This window comes from Myiozetetes cayanensis, unplaced genomic scaffold, assembly GCF_022539395.1.
Source record: "Myiozetetes cayanensis isolate MyiCay16 unplaced genomic scaffold, myiCay2020 scf1, whole genome shotgun sequence".
In the NCBI taxonomy this organism is placed as follows: Eukaryota; Metazoa; Chordata; class Aves; order Passeriformes; family Tyrannidae; genus Myiozetetes; species Myiozetetes cayanensis.
Window position 1 is genome coordinate 895,168 of NW_026086604.1, and position 26,155 is coordinate 921,322.

Sequence of the window (26,155 nt, forward strand, 5' to 3'; positions counted from 1 at the left end):
TTAACTTTAGCATTTTATAAGAGGGAAAAAAACCCAAACCAACATTTAGAAGTGATTCACCAACTCACTTAAACCATTCTCAATGCTCTGCAGCCTCTGGAGTTAAAGCACTCAAGCAGATGCTTAAGTGGTTGACAGAGCTGGATTTTGAGGTCCCTGTCTAGCACCAAAATTACTGGGAATCACATCTTTAGGTCTGTAACTGAATTCAGTGGAAGGATTGAACATGTACACAGCCTGCAACAAATGCAGAGTCCCTTTGTCTTCCATGGGCTGCTCACATGCTCAGACCTAAGCATGCCATAAAGGGCCTTTCATGGATCCAACCCATCAGCTCCAGCTGGGATGTTGCAGGAGGAGCCCTACACTACTCATGGCCCACAGAATGAGGTCAGGGAGAGCTGGGGAATGTGGGGAGGGCGGGCAGGGACACAGGGAGAGAAAACAAACAAGGGCCGGTGAGTGCAGGGAAATGGAAGAGGGAAATAAATCCAACTAAAAGCAAAAAAAAAAAAAAAAAAAAGAATTAATTAAAAGAAAAAAAACAACCAAACAAAAAACAAAACCAAAGGAAGTGGAAAGAAAGAAAGAAAAGAAGTTGAAATTAGAGGAACTAACATGGCGTTACTGGTGGCTGTGGCCGAAACTTCAGCAGAAGAAACTACTCCACACTTGGAACATTTGAGCGTCATCCCGTAAAGGGGCACTGCCATCTGACTGCAATTAAAACCAAAAGACTGAAACAAAACAAAACACTTTGCTCATGAGCACAAACGTAGAAAGGAAAGGGAAAGAGAAGCCAAAAGAAAGAGAAGAAGGAAGGAAGGAAGGAGAAAAGGGAACCAACCAACCATACCCAGTTCGGGAAGAGAAATGAAAGACAGGCAGGAATAAAACTCTCTCATCTGTACCACTCCAGATGCGGGAAATGGGGGAAAAATGTGCAATTCAGAGACTGTTGGTGCCACTGGAGAGGGTGGAACTGTGTTGGTTTATGTTTGCCCAGTTTCAGGGTGTCTCTCTCTGGCACCCAGGGAAGAGAAACCAGTATTGCTCTCCCAGTCTCCATCTCCTTCTTTTCGTTTGGGTTTTATTTTTGTATTTTTTTTCTTTTCAGAAATTGCTCTTTTCCCTCCTGGCCTTTTTGCTCCAAAACAAAAAAGGTGGCAGGGTTGTGCAGTAGAAGGCAAGAAGTAGGGCTGTGGGGACTGTGCCTGCTTATCTTCTTTCCTAAGGCAATGTAAGGGATAAATCACCCATTTTCTCTGGTTGGGATCCCCACATGGCACCAGGAGAGAGGCCACTCTCTGGCTGCTCCATCTGTGAGGAAGGACATGCAAATGGGACTCTTCATGTCCTGGGAGTTAAACACGAGCTTGGGTGTTTTGTAAGAGCACCAACCTGCCCTGGAAGGAACTGGACTGGCTGAATACTTCTGAGACATTTCTTCTCTCTTATCTCCTTCTGCAGATGAGAACATGTTTGGGGTGAACCCTGAGACTAATCCACGCCTGTTGCTCCCACTTTTTCTGCGTGGGATCAACCAGGGCACTGTGGGCTGCCGGGATAAGGGGCTGCAGGGATCTGCTAAAGGGAGTAACCTCATGATTTTTGGGGAGCTGATGTGTGTGAACCCACCTGGGTGACAAGCCAGCTCTTCTCCAGGAGCCTGGAAAGCCACATGAGCTTGGCACTGGCCCTGATTCTTCCCAGAATTTACTACATGTGTGCACTCTCTGATCTGTGTGCACAGGTGGACATCCACGTCAGACCTGGCTTAAAAAAATGGGAAGGAGCATGCAAACCATCCCCCAGACCTCCCTGCAGTGCCTGATATCAGGGAAGGCAGGAAATCAGTGCCAGAGGACAGTGGGGGTGTCACCCTTGGCTGAGGGTGGTGCAGCTGGTGAGGGGTCGTGTTTGCCCCAACCACGAGGGGTTTCATAGCCCTGCCCTGCCCAGGAGAGAGATCAGGCCACTTGACAGATCATCTCTTAACTTTTATGGCTCTGTGTTCAGTCTCAATGCAAAAAAAAAACATCCCCATGAAAGACCAACAAAGCATCATCAGTGGGCCCAGTGGCCCACAATCAAGTGGTCTTTGAATTAATTAGTGACATAAGTCATTACTCCCTTCCAAAAGAAGGACTAAGGCATCCCACAGAAATTTTCAGCCTTCAGACACAGAGGAAATTAGCTCCTGTGTCCAGAGATAAATATCTTCTGGGAAGGATGGTGTAAACCCAGTGGCTGAACCAAAGATAAAGTGGGTCTGGAGAGGCATTAAGTGCACGACCCTTAAAAAAACCCCAGAAACACAGCTTATCCCCAGATCTATAAGCCACAAAGAACAGATAAGCAGAGAGACAGAGAGAGGCAGAGATAGGCAGCAAAAAGAAAAAGCAGATTGATTTGAAGAATTTGATGGAAAACTGTACCAGAAAAAACATGAATGACACTGAACCACAAAGAACTGGCCAAAGGACCAACTGTAACACACAACTGTAGCTGCTGTTGGGTGTATTTATGCAGAAAGTTGTAAGCAATAGGCACAGATGTGGGTACATTTATATTCTAATTTGTTCTGGTTGGGGGCAGGAGGTTGTTAATATATTGAATTTCCGTAGCAGGTTTGTATTGGCGCCTGCACGTATGAGAGGGCAGCTAATGAAATAATCACAGGGAACGAGGCAACCATTTAATTCAGCTTTTGCTGCTTCCTAAATACCCACAACCAGCTCCCAGACTCATCTGGTGTGTTCACTGGAGCTTGGACTTTGCTCCCTTTCATTGAGCAGTGCTTCGCACCACGCACAGCCCAAAGAGCAGGAGCGCTGCTTCCAACACGAACCATTCCCAGATGAAGGGCAGCCCAAATCCCTTCCTGTTCCAATGGAGCTTATTATCTCTCCAATTACTCCTCCTCTATGCACTGACAGCCCAGCTCTGTTACACCCCACCAGGACAGTCGTACAGGGAATATTTCACACCAGGGGACGGGGGCAAACTTTCTGAGTCGTTCCTACAATCAACAGGAAGATAAAAGAAGTGAAGGTCCTCCAAGGGGCAAGTTGGAACAACTAAACCAGGCTCTTGTCTCTCTCCAGCAGTTACAGAGGAAGCCTAGAGAGATTAAACTCAGCAGGCTAAAATTAGCCCTGGTGAATATACCCTATAGTCTCATTCTTCCTCCCTGGCTGCATGAGCACACAAATGCTTCTGGAAGAAACGCTGCCTGAATAAATTTAAAACTCATTTTGAAGGCTCCTGACATTAAAACAACCATTTTCAGTAGCACCTCCCATCAGCAAGGCTCAAACCCTCGGCCACCAACGGAGACCCTTCTGCTGGGAGGTCCCTGGATGGTTTTCTCCTGTTCCTGGACAGGGGGGTGGAGTAGTTGTGTGTTTTCCTCCAGCTCTCCAGGCAATCCCACCCAACCCTCCCCAGCCTGGCTTTGTGGTTTACCAGTAAAGTCCCAGCCATTAGGAAGTCAAGGTTTTCTGACAGATGTGACAGTGCTAATCACAGCAATTTCCTCTGCTAAGAACAGGGGCAAAACCCATCGTGTCTCAGGTATTATTTCATGAGAACTGCTCGTTCTGAGGTATTTGTGTGCCAACCAATCTGTGCTGTGTGTGCTGGGCTCTTCTCAGTATCCAGCAGCTCTTTATTTTCCCCTGTTTTGTTTTGTTTTTTCCTTTTTTATCACTTTGGCAACACTGAACCATACTTCTTGCCTCTGCTAAAGGAAACACAACGTTTCTTTGTACCATCTCCTCAGATCCAAACATCTCCAAGGCCATTGCTCGTTCTGATTCTCTTCAGATCTACCTTTCCAACACGGTTCCCAAGCCCAGGCCAGAAGCAGAGTAACTTCTGGGAAGTTAACTAAAGGGAAAAGGGGCACCAGGGCTCTCAAAAGTGCTCCCACACTCTCAGCAGGTGCACTTGGGAAAGGAGAACAAAATCATTGAGCACAAAGAAGGCTTAAAAGTGCTGCACACACACACACGGACACGAAAGAGGGGGGAAAAAAGAGAAAAGAAAGAAAAAACAAAGAACATCAGAAAAAATGACTTTGTTGTTGTTGTTGTTGCTTTGTAGCTTTTGTTTTTAAAAGAACAACTCTGTGATCAATAACCAGCTGCTGTGCATTAAATAAGGTCACTCTGTGAGCAGTTTGGATTAGGGAGGGAGGGGCTGAGCGACAGCAACTCTCTGCTTTGCTAATCCAATAAAGCATTTATTGCAGAGCTGACTTTCAAGTGCAATTACCTTGCTGCAGACTCTGCCTGCAGTCTGGGCACTTTCTGGAGTTCTCTCTTTGTGAAGGAGGCATCACCCAGAAAAAAACACTTGCTTCTTGTCTTGCAGCTGCTTAAAGCAAAGCACCAAGGTCACTTCTTCACATGCTTTTCCACCCAGGGGCAACTGATACCTCTGATCCTCCAAATTTGTCATCTCCTCTTATTATCACAACTGTGATAACAAAACACTGTTCCTGTGTTCCTCCCAGAAATCACAGAAATCATTAAAGTTGGAAAAGTCCAACTTTAAGATCATTTAAGTCCTCCAAGATCATCATGTCCAACCTTCAACCAACCACCACCATTCCCACTAACACACAACTCCAAGTGCCACATCCACTTGTTTTTTGAGCCCTCCCAGGGATGGTGACACCACCACTTCCCTGGACAGCGTATTCCAATGATTCACAACCCTTCTCAGTGAAGAATTTTTTTCCTAATATCCAACCTGAATATCCTCTGGCACAACTTGAGGCCGTTTCCCCTTGTCCTGCCACTTGTTACCTGGGATGAGAGATCGACCCTCACCTCACCACAACCCTTTTTTCAGGGAGTTGAAGAGTGATAAGGTCCCCCTTGAGCCTCCTTTTTTTCAGACTAAACACCCGCTAGCTCCCTCAACTGTTTCTCACAGGACTTGTGCTCCAGACCCCTCACCTGCCCCATTGCCCATCTCTGGACATGTTCCATCACCTCGAGACCTTTCCTGCAGTGAGGGGCCCAAAACTGAACACAGGATTTGAGGTGCTGAAGGGAGTTTGCTTCTACCCTCAGTTTTGCTGCCACCACTCATTTAAAAACCACTTCCACCACAACTACTCAACAGTGCAATGACAAGAATATTGAACCTCATCTGTGTTATCTGCTGCCACCCTCTGAGACTCGAGGGAGACCGTTCTCCCTCCACTTTAATAGGCAGGATATATCCTTTCTCTTCTCCTGCAGCCTCCAAAGGCTTTAGATCCTGGCTGTAGCTGTGGTAAAGAGGCACCATGACACCTCTTGCTCTCCTCATCCCTTTGCAAACAACTTCTTCCTTCGAGAACACAAGCGATAAGGAACACAGAGATAAATCCAGTGGATGCATGGGATCACACATCCCTGCCTTTCCTGGCTGCAGGTAAGGACACAGATTCTCTGCAAGGCAGTGGCAAATAACACACATCAGCCAGGCTGACCTGAGCACTGGATGTGACTCACTGTGCCATTTCTGTCCCTGGCCTGGAGCACAGCTCAGCGATAAAGTCTGAGCAGGCCACAGACTCCTTTCTAGAAAAGAAGATGAAAGGGGAAGCAACACTCCCATTCCCTGCTGGGGATGTTGGTAATGGTGAAATATCCACTGTCAACAGAGTTTGGAAGGAACCCAACAGAGAGCCTTGCCCCAGCCAACCCCCAGTGGCACCAGGGGGATGAGGAGGCAGCTCCTGGATTTATACCACAAAGACACCCAGGTAACACAAGCCCCAGGCTTTGGTGTGGAGGCCGTGGAGAAGATACAGGACCTCGGGTGGCAGCAGATTTTTTTTTCCTTGCAAAAGAGGTTCTTAACCCACCTCCTGACCTGTTCATTGCTAGACATCCAAAGGCCTTCCCTTCAAAGCATCACATCCCTTTGCTGTCCCTCAGCCCCCTGCCAGCCACTGGACGTGACTTGTGTGCCACACAGCCCGTGCCACCCTCAGCAGTGACGAGTCCATCTCTGATCCAGCTGCTGTCTCTAGGAGTCAGTGACAAGAGTCACTTTGCTCTCCCTAATTTTTGGGAGGATGCGTCAGCCTGGGCTGAAGTCATTTTAACAAAAAGAGATTAACTTTTATCCTTCCTCCACAGCAACCCAGCGCTGCTCCTTGGATTTTTTTGTCCCTGCTGCACTGAGTGACAAAGCAAAGAGATGAAATCAAGTGTGGGTTTTTTTTGTTTCATTTTGTTTAAATCTGATTGTGCTTTTTGTTTGCATCTCCAATCTCTCTCTTTTTTTTTTTTTTTTTTTTGCATTCCTTTCCTGGTTATTGATCACAACCTTGGGTGGTTTTGGTTTTTATTGTCACTCTTTACTTAGACGTATTGATAAGGCATACCCTGCCCGTTCCTTCAGTTTCTTATCTGTTATTCCATCTTTGGATACAAGTTTGTTAAAAACCAGAATGCCAATAACCATGTTCACCTGTCAAAAGAGAAACAACACACAGTTTTGTTCTCAAGTGGGTCAGCTCAAACTTGGTAGCATAGAAGGCAAAAAAAAAACCAACCCAACATATGGCAAACTAAGTTCTTCCCGTTTTTCCCCAAATCAGGTCATACTTCTGCAGGCCACCACCCCCTCTGCCCCCTCCCCACCTTGTCCCACCTCCCCTGACCGTGCAGCAGTGAGTTCAGGAGAGCAGAATGCAGCTGGCAGCAGATAAGAGAAGGTCTTGGAATCACAGAATCACTAAGGTTGGAAAAAATCTCCAAGATCATCGAGTCCAACCGGTGAACCACGTCCCCAGGAACCAGGATAAAGTTGTAAACTGCTCAGATTTACAAGGCTGAGCAAGAAGAACTGCAGATGGCACAGCACACAGGTCAGCCATCCAATCATTTCCCAAAAAATCAGTGGGCAGGACAACTCCATGCAGTCCTTTGCTCCCATTTTTTTTTTTTTTAGGGTGAGAGTATGGATGTCTGCATCAACCAGGCATAAATATTCACAGGCGAATACAGAGCTGAGGTCCTGCAAAGTGATCCCAAACTCCTCACTGTGCCCTTCCAACTGCATCCACTGCTGCCAGCTGCATCTGCTCCACAAACCTCATCCAAACATTAGTGACACGTGAGCACCACCCTCCTCACGGAGGCAAAAAAAAACGGTGGAAAAAAATGACACTCTCCTGGTTTCTGCTGTCAGGGAAACATCTGGTGCTGCAGAACGACGTGGCCGAGGCTGTTTTGCATGTGAGGCTTGCAGGGAAATGTTTTCAGGCCAAATTCGGGGATGTGCAACAGTCACACGTGCACTGAGGTGAGTTTAACAGAGGTGGTGCTGAGGGGCACCTCGTGCAGCACCTGGCCCAAAGTTAGGGAGATGTCCTGCTCTGCCTAAATCAGCCTCAAAAGAACGAGCAAAATTCCTGCATTTGGGTTGCTGGTTCGAGCAGGGCACAGCCCAGCTCAGTGCTGTGGAGCCCACAGCTGGGAATCCATGGAAAAGCTCCGAAATAGCAGTTATTTTCCTCTGCATCAGCTGCTGGGTCAGGGCACTGCTTCCCACAGCTGTGAGCCCATTTCTGGAGCTCACCACAGTACTGAGTTAGAGAAACAGCACTGGCAAGTCAGACACACAGCACTGCAGCCAAGGATCAGCAGGAAATCAAACCCCAGTGATGTGCTTGGAGACAGAGGGAGCACTTGGAATTCACTGATCCTTCTCCGCTGTGCTGGAGGCTGCGGAGTGCAAGAGAGACTTTTCCTTGGGAGGGGAAAAGATGGGGTTGAAGCGTGGCTGGATCTCTCCTGGGGCTGTGTATCCTCATCCTTGTGGAGCAGGGGAGGTGACAAAGAGCAGCTCTGCAATGGTTTTAGTAATTAAAAGCTATTTTTAGCCACTCTGCCATTTTAGCCACACGCATTTAGCACACTGATCGTTGTGATCAACACCCTGCTCTGATCCTGGCTCCAGTTCTTTCCTAAGTTAGGGATATGCTTCTAAACAGAGCCACTCTTAACAACATGCAGAGTAGCTTTACCTCTTTATCTCTGAGATAATATCCAGAAGCAAAGGCTCAAGTCTGAGATTCCTTGAGACAACCACGATCTGGCCACTGCTGACTCTGTCCTGTCACCACGAGCCTCTACCTGCCTTCAACCTGCCCAAAATCATCCCCAGGTTGCTCCACCTCAGCTGGGTGAGCAAAACTGCTTCCAACAGCTCTGCCTTTCGGGTTGTTGGGATTTTTAAGAATAAAGGTCAAATCTCTGCAGCCATTCAGTGTCAGTGGACTGACTGCAAGTTGTGAACGCTGCTGACCCTGCAGGCCAACCATCTTAAGAGCATTAATTTTAAGCAAAGATGTTCTCCAAGCCAAAAGCCTTTTTGCAATGTGGAGAATAATGAGGGAGGGTGAGGAGGAAGAAGGTTGCTGTGTGTTACTACAGGTAATAGAGAAATTGTGCTGTTTGGGAGAACTGAGTGCAGAGATGCTTGAATGGTTTGGGAGGAGTGAGAGCAAGAGCAGCCTGGCAGGGCTAAGCCTGTCCCAGTTGTCTCTGCATGCCATGTCAGCTCTGTGCATACTCACTTGGCCATCTATATATTGAATTTTGGGTGAGAAAAAGCTCAGGCTCAGAGTTAAATTCCACCTTGAGCTGTGCAAGGTGTCACAAGAGCAGCTGGATTTTCTCTGGAGCAAACCCACCGCTAGAGCAGCAGAGCTGCACATCCCCTGTCCAGCCCTGCAAGAGCCTGACTGTCCTTCTGTTGAGCCAGGGGGACTGGCTGCCCCTGGTCATTCTGGGATGTCCTTCCACCACTGGTATGGTCAACCTGAGCTCAGGAAAAGGCTCATGGAATACACACAGCTGTCCAGCCTGGTGGACCATGTGTTCCACTTCTGGCTCTGCTGAAGGTCACAGTGAGAATTTGAGCAGCTAGTTGAGCTCATCTCTTTGCAGGTTCCCATTTACAAAAAGGCTTCAAATGCTCCTTTTCCTGTCTCTCCTTCCCCAAGCTCCTGGGTATCTGCCCCACTTGGGCAATACTCATTCATCACCTCAGCCAGCAGTGAGTCAGGAGGTCTAAACTAGTTGTGTAGGCTCTGTCTCGGTGCTGATCAGGGACAGACACCCCCAGAGATGATTCACCACTTCCTAATACCCTGCTGCATGAACCATCCTTTGCATGTGTTGACCCCTCTTTAAGGACATCTCCGTTTCCTGCTTGATGGGGTGAGTGAAAACTGAGGTGCCAAAGGGAAGGAGGCTCCTGTGTTTTATTCACACTTTAAAAATGCAAAGGAAAAATGAAGGATTACTTCCCTTGTCGTTGGCAAAACAAAAGCAGGATGCCTTGAGGCAGCTGAGTGACTCCCTCTTCTCTGGGCACTACCAAAGCTTCCTCCCTCCTAATCACTGTGTCACAATCCTACACTAAAGGAAGACCTCAACTGAAACCAGTTTTGATTTATTGCAGAGGAGGGGCAGCTACTGGCTCATCTCTTTGTCATCCTGATCAAAGGATGGCACCAAGGTGGTTTGATGTGCAGTGACAGCAGTGAGAATAGAGGCAGCAGGAGCTTTTGTGGAGTTATTCTCCTGTAAGCTCCCGCCTCGAGGCATTTAACCCCCACAGGTAGTGCAGGAAACAAAAGCCTGACCCAAAAAAGGAATTTTGAGTGTCAACAACCCCATTCCAGTGAGACACTTGAGCCTCAGAGGACATCCAGCTCCTCCACTGCCTGGAACACCTGGCTGGAGAGAAACCAGGCTGTCACCTGTGGGGGGGGGGCTCAAATGGGGATTTAAACCCATCTGAAACAGCTGCAGGAGGGATTTCCTGGAGGACCTGCAGTTCTCAGAGCCTTTCAACCCTGACAGTCAAGATTTCTTGTGGCCAGTGAGGCTTCAACAGCAGGAAGGTTTGAGGAAAGGAATGTCATGTCTTGAGTGGCACCTTAAACCCAAATAACTGGCCAAGGTTGGTGTTGGTGCCGCGTTGGAGCCAAGGGTGATGGGACAGTAGGACACACTCCCACCATGCAGGAGCTGCTGGGGCAGAATTTAGGAATGTTGACTTCAACCCTGCCATTCCTTTTGAATGACAAGCAAACATGGCACTTTTAGGGTCACTAAGAACCCCCTCAGCACTGGTTTGAGCATCTCCAATTCACCTGCAAACAAGGAAGCTGCTCCCACACATTGGCCAGCTGAGACAGACCAGGAATAAATGCTGGCTGGGAGGGCACAGCCTGGTCTGGGAGCAACCAGGGACAGCAGTTTTTGAAGGAGTTCATGTCAGAGTTTTCCACCATCATCCTGCACTTCCATCCAGACAGGGGAAAACCAAGGAAAAGCATTAATGAGGTATTGGGGGAGACCAGTGAGGACAGAGGTGGAAGGCTGAGAGTTCAGGCATGTTATATCCCAGAATCAAACCCATCCCAAACTGTTGGCTTCTAACACTCTGCTCCTCATTTCTGTGAGTGGAAATAAAGGGGGGCATTCCTGGGCTGAGAGAACAAGGAGAGTGGCATAAGGCAAAAGAGGAAAATAAAAAAAAAAGCTTTCAGCCAAGCTTAAATACCAAAACGACAGCAGCCGCCGGTCCCACGAAGGCATAGAGGAGCCCTCCCTCCAACGACAGCCAGCAGCTGGAAAATGAAAAGAGAAAAGGAAATTACCCCAGGGCAAACAACCCTGACAAGCACATGTTTGCTTCTTCCCTTTGCTGGCAGAGTTCAGACTGGGAGGTGATCCCCCCCACCCGTGGTAAAAAAAAAACCAAAACAAAACCGAAAACGAACAACAAAAAACAAACCTCAGACTTTGGGAAGAGCAAGTTTTGCTTCTCATTTCTCCCCAACTTGCACAAAGGCTCATTTTCCCTGAGGACCTGCCTGCAGATGGCATTTGACAGGGGAATGCATGAAAAATTAAGGATAGTGCTCTGTTTCAGGTCAGGTCCTGGGGAGCAGCTGCATCATTTTGCTGGCAGGATGATGCTCTTGTCCTGCTCACTCAGGCAAAGGAGTAGAAAGAGTGGGAATTGTCCCTTGCTCCTTTGCCAACCACTATTTCTGCTGGGAGCTCAGGTCCAGGAGTGCAGGAATTTTCTTCCTCTGGATTCTCCCCTTGAGCTTGCTGGGGGAAATTCTACAAACACAGCAGCAAGGTGGGAATTCACAGCATTCCTTAAGTGGAATCTCCTGTGGAAGGACTTCAGTGGGAGGGGGGTGGTGCCTCCTCTGGAAATAACCACATAACCTGAGGAGGATTCCTCTTTCTCCGGTGACCATGGGTGGAATTTAGGCTCCTAAACTGCCCAGCACAGACCCAGGCACCCTTGGTGACAATTCCAGTCAGCAGCTCTACTCAATCAGGTGAATCACATCCTGAGCTTTGTGGACTGTCTGCACCAGAACTGCCCCATCCAAATGCACCTGACCCATATGGAGACATCACTGGGGAGATCACAGAATCATGGAATGGTTTGGGTTGGAAGGGACCTTAAAGGACCTTAAAGATCATCTCATTCCAATCCCCCTGCCATGGGCAGGGACACCTTCCACTAGGCCAGGTTGCTCCAAGCCCCGTCCAACCTGGCCTTGGAGACTTCCAGGATGGGGCAGCTGCAGATTGTGTGGGCAGCCATGAGGAGGAATTCAAGATGGGTCCCTGATTAAGCCAATTACTGGAAATCCTTTGCTCAACAGGGTTGACCTGCAACCCCTCTTCATGCTCTGAGCATCTATTGCTGGCACTGGCAGGAGTGGGATGGATTGAGGTTCCCCTCCTCCAACAACTTTAGTTTAAAGCCTCCATCACTAACTGGGGTGCAGGATGAATCCCATCTCTGGGGAAAACAGTATGAATATGCTCCTGGTGTCCCCACAGAGTCCTTCAATCACACACAGGTCTCACTGCACACCGACATCCCAAAAATGACAAACTTGGCGTGAAAGAACAGCAGGAGAAATCTCACCCCCTCCCATCCCCAAAGCTGAGCATCACAAAGTGTCTGGGCAGCCAACAGGGATTAGGACAAGGGGGAATGGGTTCAAACTGAAGGAGAGTAGATTTAAATAAGACATCATGAAGAAATTCTTCTCTCTGAGGTTGGGGAGGTCCTGGCACAGGTTGCCCAGAGAAGCTGTGGCTGCCCCATCCCTGGAAGTGTCCAAGGCCGGGTTGGACGGGGCTTGGAGCAACCTGGGCTAGTGGGAGGTGTCCCTGCCCATGGCAGGGGGGGTAGAACTGGGTATCTTTATAGTCCCTTCCAACCAAAGCCATTCCTTGATCCTTTGTTTTTAAGGTTTGACTGTAAAGTCAGGAAAGAAACACTTTTTCAGTGTGAGAGTGACAGAGCACTGCCAGAGCATGAGCAGAGCAATCGGGAAGCCTCCATCCTTGGAGACATTCAAAAGCCATCCGGGCACATTCCTGGGGCAGCAACTCCAGGTCACCCCTCCTGAGCAGCTGGTTGGGCCAAAAGACCCCAGAGAACCCACCTCAACAAGCCTGTGGCTCTGCAACAGCCACAGTTACAGCAACACAGGGGCTGAAATTCCCAATTTTTGTGGTGGATGCAGCAAATCAGGGCACGGCCACATCAACTTGGTACTTCAGGGCGAGAGAGGATGGGAATTTACACTGTGTCAGCAACCCCACGGAAAGTTTGCACGCTCTGACAAGGCAGAACCCTGGAGAAAATGTGTGACAAACTAATCCTGTTTCAGCAGCAAAGCACCGTGGATTTACCACAGGAGAGGAGCAGGAAACCACAATGGAGAAGGGACTTTCTCCAAGCTCTTAACCCAGCTCGCCCTGCAGTAATTCAGTGATGTGCCCCTGCTCTCAGCAAGATGGTTTCATTCTGCGTCAGGAGCAAACTGATGCTTCCAGGGGAAAAAAAAAAAACAAACCCTGCTGGAAACATTTCAGTTTTGTTGATCAGACTCGTATGTTTTTTTGAATTAATTCTGAGTTGCAAAAAAAAAATGTTTGGTTTTTTTTTTTTCCACCCTAAACCAGTGAAAATTTGTTAAAAGGCACTAAAAAAAAAAAAAATTCAAATTGAGAGTTGAAAGCAGGACATTCTGGTTTTCACCGTGCTCTGTGTCTTGTTTATGTCTAAATTAAACCTGTAATGTGTTAATTTAATCAGTTCTGATTTCTTCCTGATAGCAACTTGCTCTGTCACAAACTGTCTGAGCCGCTGTAATAATAAAATGAATAACCAGCTGAGGAGAGAGGGAATAAAAATGAAGCTCTGGAGGGCTGCAATTACTGGAGTTCTCCCTAAATACAAGAGGGCTCCTAAATCCCACACCTTTTCCTCCATTGTTTCATCCTAATTTTGAGATGTTTGGGTTTTTTTTCAGGGTCTCTTCCAACTGATGGTTTAGGTGAAGGAAGGAAGTGACATCCTGCACTGGAATTAGTGATGAGGACTCTGTGCAAGGAGGGTTCTCATTCCTGTGGCAGCTCCTGCTCCCCTCAACACCAGGATTTGGGAAGGTGACTTCCCCCTGGTCCTTATCCCTTCTGACTGCCCAACCCCTGTCCCACAGTGCTCAATCCAAGTGTTTCCAAGGCTGTCAGAGGTGCTGGATAACACCAAAGGGAAAGGCAAGGCTGAAGGGATATCTGAGCAGGGGCACTGACAGCAAACCCCAGCATCACATCAGGGCAGAGGAGATGCTTTTAGCCTACAAGGCACAGGAATATTTGCATTTCACTAAGAGCGTTTTCTAAGGGATTTCTCCACTGATCTTTTAAATAAAATCACCCCTGGAAGCGAGTTAAGTGGATGTTTTAACAACGCTCAGCAGCCCCAGACTATGATTTCGAAGCAGCAGCGTTTCCCCTGACTGACAGCAGCTCTTGTGCTCAACACACAAAAAAAACCAAAACAAAACCTCTTTGCAAAACATCCGATCCTTTTGTGGCTCTGCCGCGGCACAGACGTGAGGTGGGTGGCTTTTGTCTTGGCCCTGTGAAGGGCTGGCCTCCACTGAGACCTTTTTCACACCCAACAGCAACAGGTCTCACCTCAAACTGCGCGTCACATTCAGCGGCTCCAACGCATTTGCATAACTGAGATTAGAGCTGGGAATCAGGGCTGGCCCCACCAGTGTCAATACAGAAATTAACACAGAAAAGGCTGAGGTGCCCGTGGGTGACACGAGTCCCTGCTGCAGTGACACACGGGGAGCTCGGGACATTCGCCGTGTCCTGGAAACGCTCTCAGAAAACTTTTGGCGGGCTCTCTTGTGGGGAAGGATGTGAGTTCCCCCAACCTCAATTACTCAGTTCGAGCTTTATCAAGGCTGTTTGTCAAGCTTTACAGGGCCAGAGTCAGTCCCTGGAGTAGCAGCTAAAAGGAGAGTTATTATTCAGGCATTCAGCCTAATACAAGGAGGTGATCAGTGGCAAGTCCTTTAGACCTCCATTACCTCTCAGACTTGGTTTGAGACTAGAAATGCAGCCTCTCCCCTGCCCCAGCAGCTCTCCAAACAACTCCAAAATGCCCTTTCAAATGCTGTTCAGATAATAAAAAGTAAAAAGCCCCCTTGTGTCTTCCTCCCCTCATCACAGATGGAGAGTTCACAGCACTCCAGAAGTGTCCTGAGCAATAAAGGCTGAGTGAATTGCTGCTGGGAATCAGCACTCAGAGAACAAGACATGCACTCCACATCCTGCAGATACATTCAATTTTTAATTTGAACCTCTCCCTTCCCAACTTACCACTTGGTGGACCAGTCTGGCTGGGTAAAGAGTAAATATTAAACATAATCTACAACCCCCCCACGCTCAGGACTGGCCCTGATCTCTCTGCATTCCAGCTTGGAGACATGGCCAGTCCTTTGCTGGACAGACCTCCATCCTGCTGCTCAGCTGTGTTTGGATTGTTACAGAGCAGCTTCAGCCCACGTACAACAAAAAGACAGGACAAAACTGGGTGAAATCTTGCTTTGACCACCCTGCTGGAGGCTCCTCTCTCAATCTGGGGTTGGACACCTTGGCTTATCCTGACGATTCAGTCACATTCAGGCAGTTTCAGCCTGAGGACACGTCACACGTTTCACACGCTGTCCCTTCCACCAGCTTTGCCCTGGGAGTCTGTAACACCAGGACCAGTTCTGCAATGCCTTCAACACCTGCAGTTGTCCACAAAATGCTCTCCTGACCATGGCCCATAGATGGATGTCAGGGGGTTTTTGTACCACTGAGTGGGAAGAGAAAAAAAATCGCTGTGGAGTGTTAAATTCTGTGCTCAGCTAAATATCAGAGCCCTGCTCTGACTTAATGCCCACCTCCACAGTGCTAATGCACTGCTCTTAGGACCCAAAAATTGCAGGGTTGGAAGATGCTTTGAAAGACATTGTCAAGTCCCTTGTGGTTTATCCTGTCAGCTCTTGCCCCCTGTTTCACAGGGAGGGATGTGTTGTGGTTAATGCCTTTCCTTCCCTCTGCAAGATGGAAATGTTGTGCCTTGAAAGCCTGCAGTGCCCATCTGAAGTGCCCTAAACAAACCAGAGACAAAACTAAAACAGCTCCCGAGCTCCAGCTCTGAGCTTTGCAAGCACCTCACACATCTCTGCAGGGGCCACGAACCAACAGACATCGTGGGACAAGCTTTGGCCCAAATTTGTGTTCTGTTCACGTGCCTTCAGCATTACAAAGTATTAAACTACAGAATCATAGAAAGGCTTGGGTTGGAAGGAACCTCAAAGATCACCCAATTCCAAACCCCCTGCCCTGGGCAGGGACATCTTCCACCAGCCCAGGTTGCCTCATCCAACCTGGCCTTGGACACTTCCAGGGACCCCCCATCCCCACCAAAGATCATGGAAGTCCAGCTGATCACTGAAGACCAAACTGGGCTTTCTGGGGCGTGAAGCCCCTCTGCCATTTTGGTGACAGGCACCCTGACAGCAGAGCTAGGAAATGGGGTCACTTGGGCTGCAGCTCCTGCTGGGAATCCCCTGGAACCCCCTGCCATCCCCCCAGGAATCCAGCCCTTGGATGCAAGGAGCGACAGAGACTTTAGGGCTGAAAGGAGTCAGAGGACCAGCAGCAAAAGGAGGAGTGGTTAAGCAACCTGGGAATGCTGGAAAGTCAGCCCAGCCTGCTGGTCGCCTCACTGTTGTCCCAATCCCAGAGGAAAGCAGGAATCCAGCAGGTTTTGTCACCCTCTTTGCTGCAGTCTGGAGGGGATTGCTCTGAGGAGATGCTGGCACATGGTGGGGTAGGGCAGGGAAACTGGATGTGCTTCCCTGCACATTCCTCCCTCCCTGCCCAGGCACTTTTGTGTGGTCAGCACTGACCACAAAACTCTGGGGGAGCTCTTAAACATTGATGGGGAAAGAGCCACAAAGCTTTTTGCACCAATTCCCATCGCTCTATAAATACATTTTGGGGGTAGAAGAGTGTAAGACTTTTCCTCTTCCTGTAGGGAACGTGACTAAATCCAGTTACTTACTCTGCATAGACTGCAGAGGTTGCCTTGGGTGACTAAAACTTCCAAATTAAGGGGTTTAGGATACCAGGGCTGGAAAGAGCTGCTCCCAGGAAAACTTATTTTTGCATCACAAGTCCTTTCTGAGAGTAAATAAGTCAAAAAACCCTCATGTAGTGAAGATAACAGGAAAGTCCTAATGTTTCCATTCGGCAAAGTACACAAAAACATTTGGAGAACTGAACAGGATTTCTCAGGAAGATTTCTCTGTTTCATATCCTTTCTTTCTACATAGAATTGAAGAGAACCTATTCTCCCTCTGGGAGGTATAAATTCAGGGCTCAGCAAACACTCAGGATCTCTCTCCCACCACCCCCTATGCTGGTTCACTGGGAGTTGTTCTCATGGACGTGCACGAAGGAAAGAGCAGAGGCACAGGAAAGCTAAAGGGAATTTGGGATCTCAGTGATGCTTCCAAAAGCCAGGCTATGTGATGTTCTCTGAGTCACAAAAGCAGTGGATCCCTCCCTACCAGGACACCTGAGCTGGGACAGGTAAATCCAATGAGCATCCGACACATCCTGATGCCAGCACGGGTTTCAGGAATCGTGTGGATGGATTTGTGCTGGAGAACCCCACGTTCCTGAGCCTTCTGAGCTGGGCAGTAATTTAAACTGCAGTAATTCAGGCTGCAAACCAAATGGAAAATGCTGCTCTAATACTCCCCTGCAATTAAAATGCAAAGCCGGGACCATTTGGCCGTGGGTGTGAGGAACGTGGTGGGAATCGAGGGAGAGCAGGAGGCTCCACGTGACATCTTCTCTGTGGGCCTATTGAGGCCTCATCTGCTGCCCTCCACATCAACAGCTCCTGTCTCAAACACTTCCCTACTGCAGCCAACTTTTATCCAGAGCCTTCCTGGCCACTGCATCCCACGTGGGCAGAGTTTGACTTATTGTACATAAAATATCATCCTTTAACTGTCACTCTGAACAACATTTTTTCAAGCTTTTTCAAAACAAAGTGAAAAAATAACACACTTGCTTTTTCTCCTTTTTTTTTTTTTTAGTTAAAGTTGCACTAATGCTCAGCTCTGAGTGATCCCAGCCCTGCCTTAATATATTTCTTGACTCTGCACAGTCTTATTCCATTATTTCTACCCTGCTTTTCTTCCCCTATTACATGCACATAAAAGTTTCCCAAAGGCAAATCCTCTAGAATTTGTCAAAGAGGCAAACTGAGGTTGCTGTCAAAACCTTGGATTGAGAGAGTCAGGCTCCTTCTGCTGCCTAAAACCGAGCTGAGCTGTTTTGAAAATGTGGGACCAGTGGAGCACACCATTAAACATCTGTTTTTAAACACAAAAGCAGTGGTTTTTTTAATTTTTAAACATCCTAAACTTTAGGTATTCCATGTTTTGCTTAAAAATACATTAAAAAACCTCAAAGTAAGAGGTATTTAGATCGAAGTGATGTCAAATATACAACAGTTAAATCTAATAGTCCCTATAAACTTGTTTTTGAAGGAATAAATGATCCAGCTTGGCCAGATGATGGGTTGGGGAGACAAGGATGCAGGAATGTTCCTTCCTCTCCCATTATCCCTGCTTCCCTTTGCCATGGGGAATTTACAAGAGTACATGAGAATTTAGCTCCTAGTGTGGCTCCTGTGGGTCAGTGACTGGGTTGGGACAAAAAGGATGGAAGATAAAACAAGGGAAGAAAAGGAAGAGCTCCTTTACTCACTAATTGACGGTTCCATATCCCTTGGCTTTAGTAAATCCCACGGAAATGGCAACCACCAAGGCAGGGAGCCCTGTGGAAAAGAAACAAGAGGAAATTGGTCATTTAAGCACATGTGCAGCTCTTCTCCCACTCAATATCCCTCTTTCTTCCACCAGAGTTATTCCAGCACCATCTGTCCCAGCCTGGGTCTCTGGCAGAGACTGAACTGAGGACCTTCCAAAGCAGAACCCTCCTCGTTACCCCTGTTAATGAAATCAGTGCCATCAGCTGCAATCAGCTCCTCCCCTGCTGTGGGCTCAGCACTTGTGTGGGGACTCACAGTACACCCAGGTGCATAAAATCTACTCATTTTATCCTTAGGTACAACACAGGCTGGCCTGGAATAAATCAGGGTGTCTCCTGAAGAGGGAATATTCAGCCACAACCCAAAGATCAGGAGCTGTGTTTGCACCTAATCTGTGATGAGCAACCCAGGTTTAAATATTGCCCCAGATGAAGGAGAAAAGGAAACTAAAATTGAGTTCCCCCTATCCCAAACAGGTCCCCCAAGATCTGTAACAGAGCAGGTTCCTCTGAACAACAATGGAAAAGAGCTTCAGACCATCAGACCTTTTAGAAAAACAGGATACTTCTCTTGCTAGAGACCCACTCCATTTTGGGTCCAAAAGGGGGATGAACTAAGAGAAACCTGTTCCCTGTGGAAGACACACTTCATCATGAGTGTGGCAGAGGAACAGCAAGTTATTCTGTGGCTGGGAAACCACAGTTTCTCTTCAGAGCATCATGAACTAAGAGAGCCAACACAGGATGTATTTCAGGTCCATAAGGGGTGCAATTATGGCCTTGATGCTACTGACAGAAGCTCCCATAAAATCTGAGGGAGGAGCACAAAGAAAACCTGCTGGTTATTGTGCAACCTGCTGGTTATTGGTCTAAAACTCATAAAATGTTGTGAGGTTGTGAAGTCCTTGATGTGCAGGTACAATGAGAACCAGCAAAAACCCCTACATCTTCCTAACAATCTTCTGATCCTTCTTATCCCTCCATACTCAAGGGCCTGTGGAGGTTCACCAGCCCCAGCCCAGCTCTCCCTTTTCCCTAAAGGAATGCCTGGATATTGGCTGATAACACCTGGTCCTTCAGCTCTGGAGGGCTCCACGTGGCTGTTTACATCCCTCCTCCTTGTGACACGAGGAATTAAGCTGTCTCGATGCCACAGATGGGCAAATCCCATTAGGAATCAGCAGGATCAGTAGCCGGCTGGGATTAGTGCTCCTCGACAAGACCCTAATTCCTGAGCTGCAGAGGTCACAGCAGGTGACTGCAGGAGACCTGGAGATGGAAGGGATGTGCAGACACAGTGTCCAGACAATAATCCTGCTGGCAGGGTGGTCACTCAGGCACACAAGCCATCCCCAGATGGATGAGCAGTGAGGCTCTGCAGCCAGCTGGGAGCCAAGCTGACCACAATTAGAGCATTTGAGAGTTATCCTACAGGGAAGAGCTTCTCTTCCTATATTGAGATTTCCAAGCACAGCTCATGTGTCATCAGTCCAAACTCAACAGGCAGTGAGTTTAAAAGATGTCTCTTTTACATTTCCCTTTCTTTTTGCTTCCCTTTTCCTTTTTTTCCTTTCCCCTTCCCTTTTCCTTTTTTCCTTTCCCCTTTTCTGTCCTTTTTTCCCCTTTCCTTTCCTTTCCTTTCCTTTCCTTTCCTTTCCTTTCCTTTCCTTTCCTTTCCTTTCCTTTCCTTTCCTTTCCTTTCCTTTCCCTTTCCCTTTCCCTTTTCCTTTCCCCTTTTCCTTTCCCCTTTTCCTTTCCCCTTTTCCTTTCCCCTTTTCCTTTCCCCTTTTCCTTTCCCCTTTTCCTTTCCTTTTCCTTTCCCTTTCCTTTCCCCTTTTCCTTTCCCCTTTTCCTTTCCCCTTTCCTTTCCCTTTTCCTTTCCCCTTTTCCTTTCCTTTTCCTTTCCTTTTCCTTTCCTTTTCCTTTCCTTTTCCTTTCCTTTTCCTTTCCTTTTCCTTTCCTTTTCCTTTCCTTTTCCTTTCCTTTTCCTTTCCTTTCCTTTCCCTTTTCCTTTCCTTTTCCTTTCCCCTTTTCCTTTCCCCTTTTCCTTTCCCCTTTTCCTTTCCCCTTTTCCTTTCCCCTTTTCCTTTCCCCTTTTCCTTTCCCCTTTTCCTTTCCCTTTTCCTTTCCCTTTTCCTTTCCCTTTCCTTCCTTTCCCTTCCTTTCCTTTCCCCTTTTCCTTTCCCCTTTTCCTTTCCCCTTTTCCTTTCCCTTTTCCTTTCCCTTTTCCTTTCCCCTTTTCCTTCCTCCTTTCCTTTCCTTTCCTTTCCTTTCCTTTCCTTTCCTTTCCTTTCCTTTCCTTTCCTTTCCTTTCCTTTCCTTTCCTTTCCTTTCCTTTCCTTTCCTTTCCTTTCCTTTCCTTCTCCTTTCCTTCTCCTTTCCTTCTCCTTTCCTTCTCCTTTCCTTCTCCTTTCCCTTCCTTCTCCTTTCCCTCTCCTTTCCCTCTCCTCCCATTTTTTCTCTTAACTGACTATTGCTCCTCTCCCTGACCCTCCTTCACACCTCACCTGGATATGCCCTGCGTGCTGCATTTCCTGTGGTCCCACCAAAGTGGTCTCCAGAAAACCCCCCCAACCCTGAAAGGACATTTTCAGGAGCACAGCTTGATGCAAGAGACCCTGGGAAAGAGGAAATTTGGCCAAGACTCCGCCAAAAATAGCAACTTGTTCTTCGCAAAGTGCTTCTCTGAGACGTGATAATTATGCAGAAATACAGGCTCAGGCTGTGAACTCGTCAGATCCAGGCACTGGTTTCACCAAGGAAGGGGAAAAGCCTCAACTTGTGCTGAAAGTGGGTCTGTACAAGTCACAATTACTAAAGGTAGGGGCTGTGCTGTGGTTGTTACACCAAAGAGCATCATAATCAGAGGTGCTCTGCTCCTTCACCTGGGGAGAGCTGCCTAAGCAAAGTTAGATGTGATAAGAGTGAAAAACGTAAAAAAATTAAAATTTTTAATCTATTTCTTTGATTATTTTAAAGGCTTTTCTTCCCAACTGCTCTGTTCCCTGCACCTTGGGTGGTGGAGGCAGTCACTGCCAAGGTTTTGGGGGCTTTCTGCAGAAAGTGGATTTTACATCCACAATTCCAAATACCTGTGGTTGAAACCTCCTCTAAAGAGTTTTGTACTTCCAGGTAACAGGGGAACAGGTCACGTGCTCATCATGTTCCACTGGAAAAGATGTTTACTAAAAACTACCAAGGGCTTTATTGTTACAAACAGCTGAAGACCCAACTGTAGAAACTACGATATGGTCATAAAAATACTGGTAAAAATATTTCTTCTTTACTGGGGCTGAACATGATGAGTTGTTTCTAGGGGATCTTTATCTGCCTGTTCTAGATCACAGAATCATAGGATATCCTGAATTGGAAGGGACACACAAGGATCAAGGAGTCCAACTCCTGGCCCTGCACAGGGATCACCCAAAGACTCACCAGGGTCGGAGGGTGTTGTCCAAACAAGAATTATCAATAACATAAAATAACGATGAGAACTTAAAAGTCTTAATTGCTAAAAAGTCTTTTCTGGAAAGACAAAGTTGCACAGCCAAGAGGAGACCAAAAAACAAACCAAAAAAACCCATGGAATGAAATCCTCTGCAGTTTCAATGAGCTCCAGCTGACAGCAGCTGAGGACTTGGCAAAGACATCTCCAACAAGGGCTCAGAGAAATGTTAATATGCAGAGGGGGGGAAAAAGGGGGAGAATGAGCCCATGACAAAGTGAATTGTGCTAATTATTTCAGATTATGCTCTTTAAAACATATTTTCGGCTTCTTCCCTCTTACAAGTGCCATTAATCCCAGCTCTACAGCTGAAGTCTAGCAGGATGCTAAATATCCAAAATTCCCTTGCTGCCTTAATAGGTGAGAGTGTTCTTCATTCCTTGTCCTAACCTACTCCAAATGGTTATTATGCATCATTTATCAGCAGTGCATCCTTGCTCAGAGCTGACTACATTTTACTAGCAGTGCAAATTAAGCTTCTACACATGTAGGGATATATATATTTTTTTTACTCTGTATAGACTACAAATGTAAATGCTGCTCATCCAAAATTCCCTTGGCTAACACGCCCATCTGTCCCAGCTTTTGCAGATCAGGGAAAAAAAATTAAAAAAAAAATCCCTTTTTTATTACCTAGAAAAGCTATTAGCCCGCTGCATTTGATATCCCTGATGTTCCCTGAGCCACAGAGGAGGTATAAACACATGCATGAACACATACAGGCTCATTGCAGCCCGTGCTCTGCAGGTATGTGGCTGATGCTGCTCCTGCCACGCACAAACGCTGCGTTTTAATAACACAATTTATTTTCCACGGTAAGCAAAAGCTCGGGAGTGAAAACTTAAAGGGATGCAGGTGCTGGGAACGAGGACGGCTCTTGATGTGCCAGAATAAATCACGTCAGGGTGCTTGGTAAGCATTAGAAATCTCTTGCCTGGGGTGAACTGCAAGACTTGAGTAGTAAAACGAGGCGCTAACAGAGCTCAGACACGTTTTCCCCCTCCCTTTATTCCCTTTGCCTCCTTGCTCTTGAGCAACTTTTTGTTCTGTTGCTCCTTTCAGACACGCACTTGTTATTGCTTTGAAAGCCCAGGTTATGGGTTTGTATTTGTTTTCTACTACAGAATGCATCATTTAGGGCTAATAAATTAAACATACGGCAGAGGCAGAGGGAGAAAAATTAGTTACAAGCGTCTGCACCAGTCTCAGAGTTTATTTGTCTACAAAAGGCGCCGCTGCCATGGAGATGGGATTTCAGAGCTCCCTCCACTCTGGGCTGGGTGTAGAACCTTAGAATCATGAAATCAGGAAGGTTGGAAAGGACCTTTAAGATCACCAAGTCCAACCATTAACCCAGCACTGCCAGGTCCACCACTAAACCCTGTCCCTAAATGTCACATCCACGAGTTTTTTTCTGAACAATGCCAGGGATGGTGATTCCACCACTTCCCTGGGCAGCCTGTTCCAGTGCTTGACCATCCTTTCAGGGAAGAAATTTTTCCTGATACCCAACCTAAACCTCCCCTGGTGCAACTGGAGGCTGCTTACCCTTGTCTTATCACTTGTTTCCTGGGAGAAGACACCAACCCCTATCTGGCTACAAACTCCTTTCAGGGAGTTGTGGAGAGCAAGAAGGTTCCCCCTGAGCCTCCTTTTCTCCAGGGTGAGCCCCCCCAGCTCCCTCAGCTGCTCCTGGTGCTCCAAACCCTTCCCCACCTCCATTGCCCTTCTCTGGACACGCTCCAGCCCCTCAATGTCTTTCTTGAAGGGTCCAAATATGACCCCAGGATTCGAGGTGTGGCCTCACCACCGCCCTGATCCTGCTGGCCACACTCTGTCAGGATGCCATTGGCTTGGTATCATGTACCACTGGACATATTCCACATGAAGAAAGACAGCAAAAGAGAGAGAGAAGGAGAAAGCAAGAAGGAGACCCAAACCCAGGCCAAACCACCCGGAGCACACCCTTTGGAAACTCGGCTCATCCATTTCGTGTGAGGGAGCTTAGAATTTATGGCTCTGGACTGTGCTATCCTGTAACCACTTCAGCCCCTCTTGAAACCCCTGAAAGGGTCACAAGCACCCTCTGCAGAGCAGGGCAGCCTGGACCCTTCCATACTCCTTCAGCCCCAGGATCCTCACCCCATCCGAGGCACAAGAAGCGCTTGCGGATGATGCGGTTCCGTAACCGGCCCGTCACGGCCATGTAGGACTGCCAGGCCTCGGTCAGCACCCAGCAGAAAGAGGACAGGAAGAAGAAGTGCAAGAAAGCCGCCACCAGCGTGCAGATCACCTGGGGAGAGAGAGAGGAGGAGAGGAGGACACGTGAGAGGAGCAGCAGGCGGAGAGAGCAGCATGTAGGAGAGCGGAAGGTGCAGGGAGATGATTCCAAACCAGGCTCTGGAAGACAACATCGTGGAGTCAGGACATGAGAAGGCATTTTAGGAGGAGGCAGTTTCCCCCACAGACTTTGACCTAGCAAAGGACCAAAGCATTGGCTGCAAATTTAAGTACTACATGGAAATTGGCTGCTTTTAAACATGAGCTCTGAGATGAGCCCATGGTTAACACTGAAGTCATAGAATCAGAGAATTATAGAATGGTTTTGGTTGGGAGGGATCTTAAAGATCATTTAGCTCCCACCCACCCCCACCATGGGCAGGGACACCTTCCACTAGAAATCTGAGCTTGTGTTCCATCCTGGTGCTTTCTTGGCTTGAGCAAGACATACTTAATTTCGAAAAGATCAAAACCATTGCCACGATCCTTTTTAGGGGGGAATGTTGGGGGAGGGGGCAGAGAAGTCAGTAAACCATGAGCTAATCTCAGCTCAAAAGGTTTGCAGAGCACCACGTCATTGGCAGCTGAGCCACAGAAATGAAATCAGAGGAAGGCAGTTTGGATGGTTTCCCTGCCAGGGGAAGGAGAGCTGAGTGAAAGAGTTAAGCCGTGAGAGCCGGGTGAAACCACGGCTGCCAGGGGGCTGGTGAAGGGCTGCAAACACGAGGGCAGGCTTGTCCAAGAGCACAGAACTACCAGCAGCCAGGGAAAAAGGGAGAGAAAAAAAAAAAACAAACAATAAATGGGAATTTCATAATGGTGAGCTCTGCTACTCAGTGGGGAAATCTCACAAGGGAAAATGCAGGGAGCTTAAGCCATTTAAAATTAAACTGGGGAAAGCACTTGCGAATGCATTATGAAGAACAATCCCGGAGTGCTGGGGAGATGGACTGGAAAGCTGACAAGCTCGTCTTTGTTTTAACTCAGCAAGGCCAAATCTTTCACTGGTGCAAATTGGTGCCGCTCTGTTTAACTCAGCCAGTTCCCCCCCACACCCCCAATCTGTGAGCTGGAAACTGTGAATCGATGTAGTCGAGGAGGAAAAAAGATGGGAAAAAACTCCAGCAGCTCCCGAGGAGAAGGGAGAGCGAAGAGACTTGAGAAGTGACTCTGGATAAAGTAATGGCTTAAGGCATTTGGGGGAGGGGGAGGTTTATCAGCAAGGATTTCTCTCTTGCTTTGAGTTGTATCAGGAAATGTGGGCTGTGGGTTTACGGTCAATGAACCTTTCTCTTTTTTCATCCACCAGCATCTTTTAACTCAGGGCTCTCATGCACACAGAGGCTTTTATCCTGATTTTATCGGCTTGCTCTCCATTCATACGCCGGCACAGGCCCACGTTATCGGAGCTTGTGAATAAAAGCAAGGCCGTGTGTTCTTTGAGATAGCAACTGTCTTTTTTGTTCCATATTTGTATTTGACACCAAAAAAACCCTCGGTGTTGTGCCTATAAATGGATTCTGGATGACAGCTCAGGACAAGAAACACGGCTCAATATGATAATTTCCAGTAATTGTCGCATTGTAAAAGAATCCTAAAAAGGTGGTTCCTGTTCATCAGCTTACAAACGTACATAAGACAGTTACAAACAGAGGATGCTTTCTGGAATGTTTTGGGTTATTTTCTTGCTAATATCAGATCTGGCACTTCAGATATACTCAGATATATTCATGCCATCTTTTTGATTTTGTGTTGAACCAACACGGTACTTCCCAGTTTAGCAGCAGTTAATAGAGGGGAGAGAAAAACTTTGCTTTACAACTTTACACCAGACAGTGACACATTTTCTGGGTGTTTTTTCTTAATCACTTAAGTTTTGACAGAAAGGGAAGGAGAAGAAAGGAGGGGGGGATGACAGAAACAAGCACATCTCAGTTGGACCAATATAAACCCATCGCCTCAGCTGAACTTGGCCAGTGATGGGCAGCCACATATTTGCTCCTGCAAAACCTCTGCTCCAGGTTTTTTCCTTCCTTGTAGGCAAAGAAATAAACGTCCATGGAGGGCTGAGCACAGGGATATGATGTCCCAAGCT

The 26,155-nt window shown here is 47.5% G+C and overlaps 1 protein-coding gene across 15 annotated transcripts in view; it reads right to left on the reverse strand.

The window, feature by feature from the left end:
- ADGRB1 (adhesion G protein-coupled receptor B1) overlaps nucleotides 1-26,155 on the reverse strand; it is a 285,060-nt gene that overhangs the window by 36,166 nt on the left and 222,739 nt on the right. For 10 of the 15 annotated variants that reach the window (XM_050313265.1, XM_050313255.1, XM_050313372.1 and 7 more), the window contains 5 exons: nucleotides 23,923-24,073; nucleotides 18,213-18,282; nucleotides 10,591-10,657; nucleotides 6,392-6,477; nucleotides 619-717 (listed from right to left, as the gene is read on the reverse strand). In XM_050313265.1, the coding sequence (XP_050169222.1) occupies nucleotides 619-717; nucleotides 6,392-6,477; nucleotides 10,591-10,657; nucleotides 18,213-18,282; nucleotides 23,923-24,073 (473 nt within the window). The remainder of the gene's footprint in view (nucleotides 1-618; nucleotides 718-6,391; nucleotides 6,478-10,590; nucleotides 10,658-18,212; nucleotides 18,283-23,922; nucleotides 24,074-26,155) is intronic. The other 5 variants (XM_050313315.1, XM_050313367.1, XM_050313358.1 and 2 more) reach the window with 1 other exon arrangement.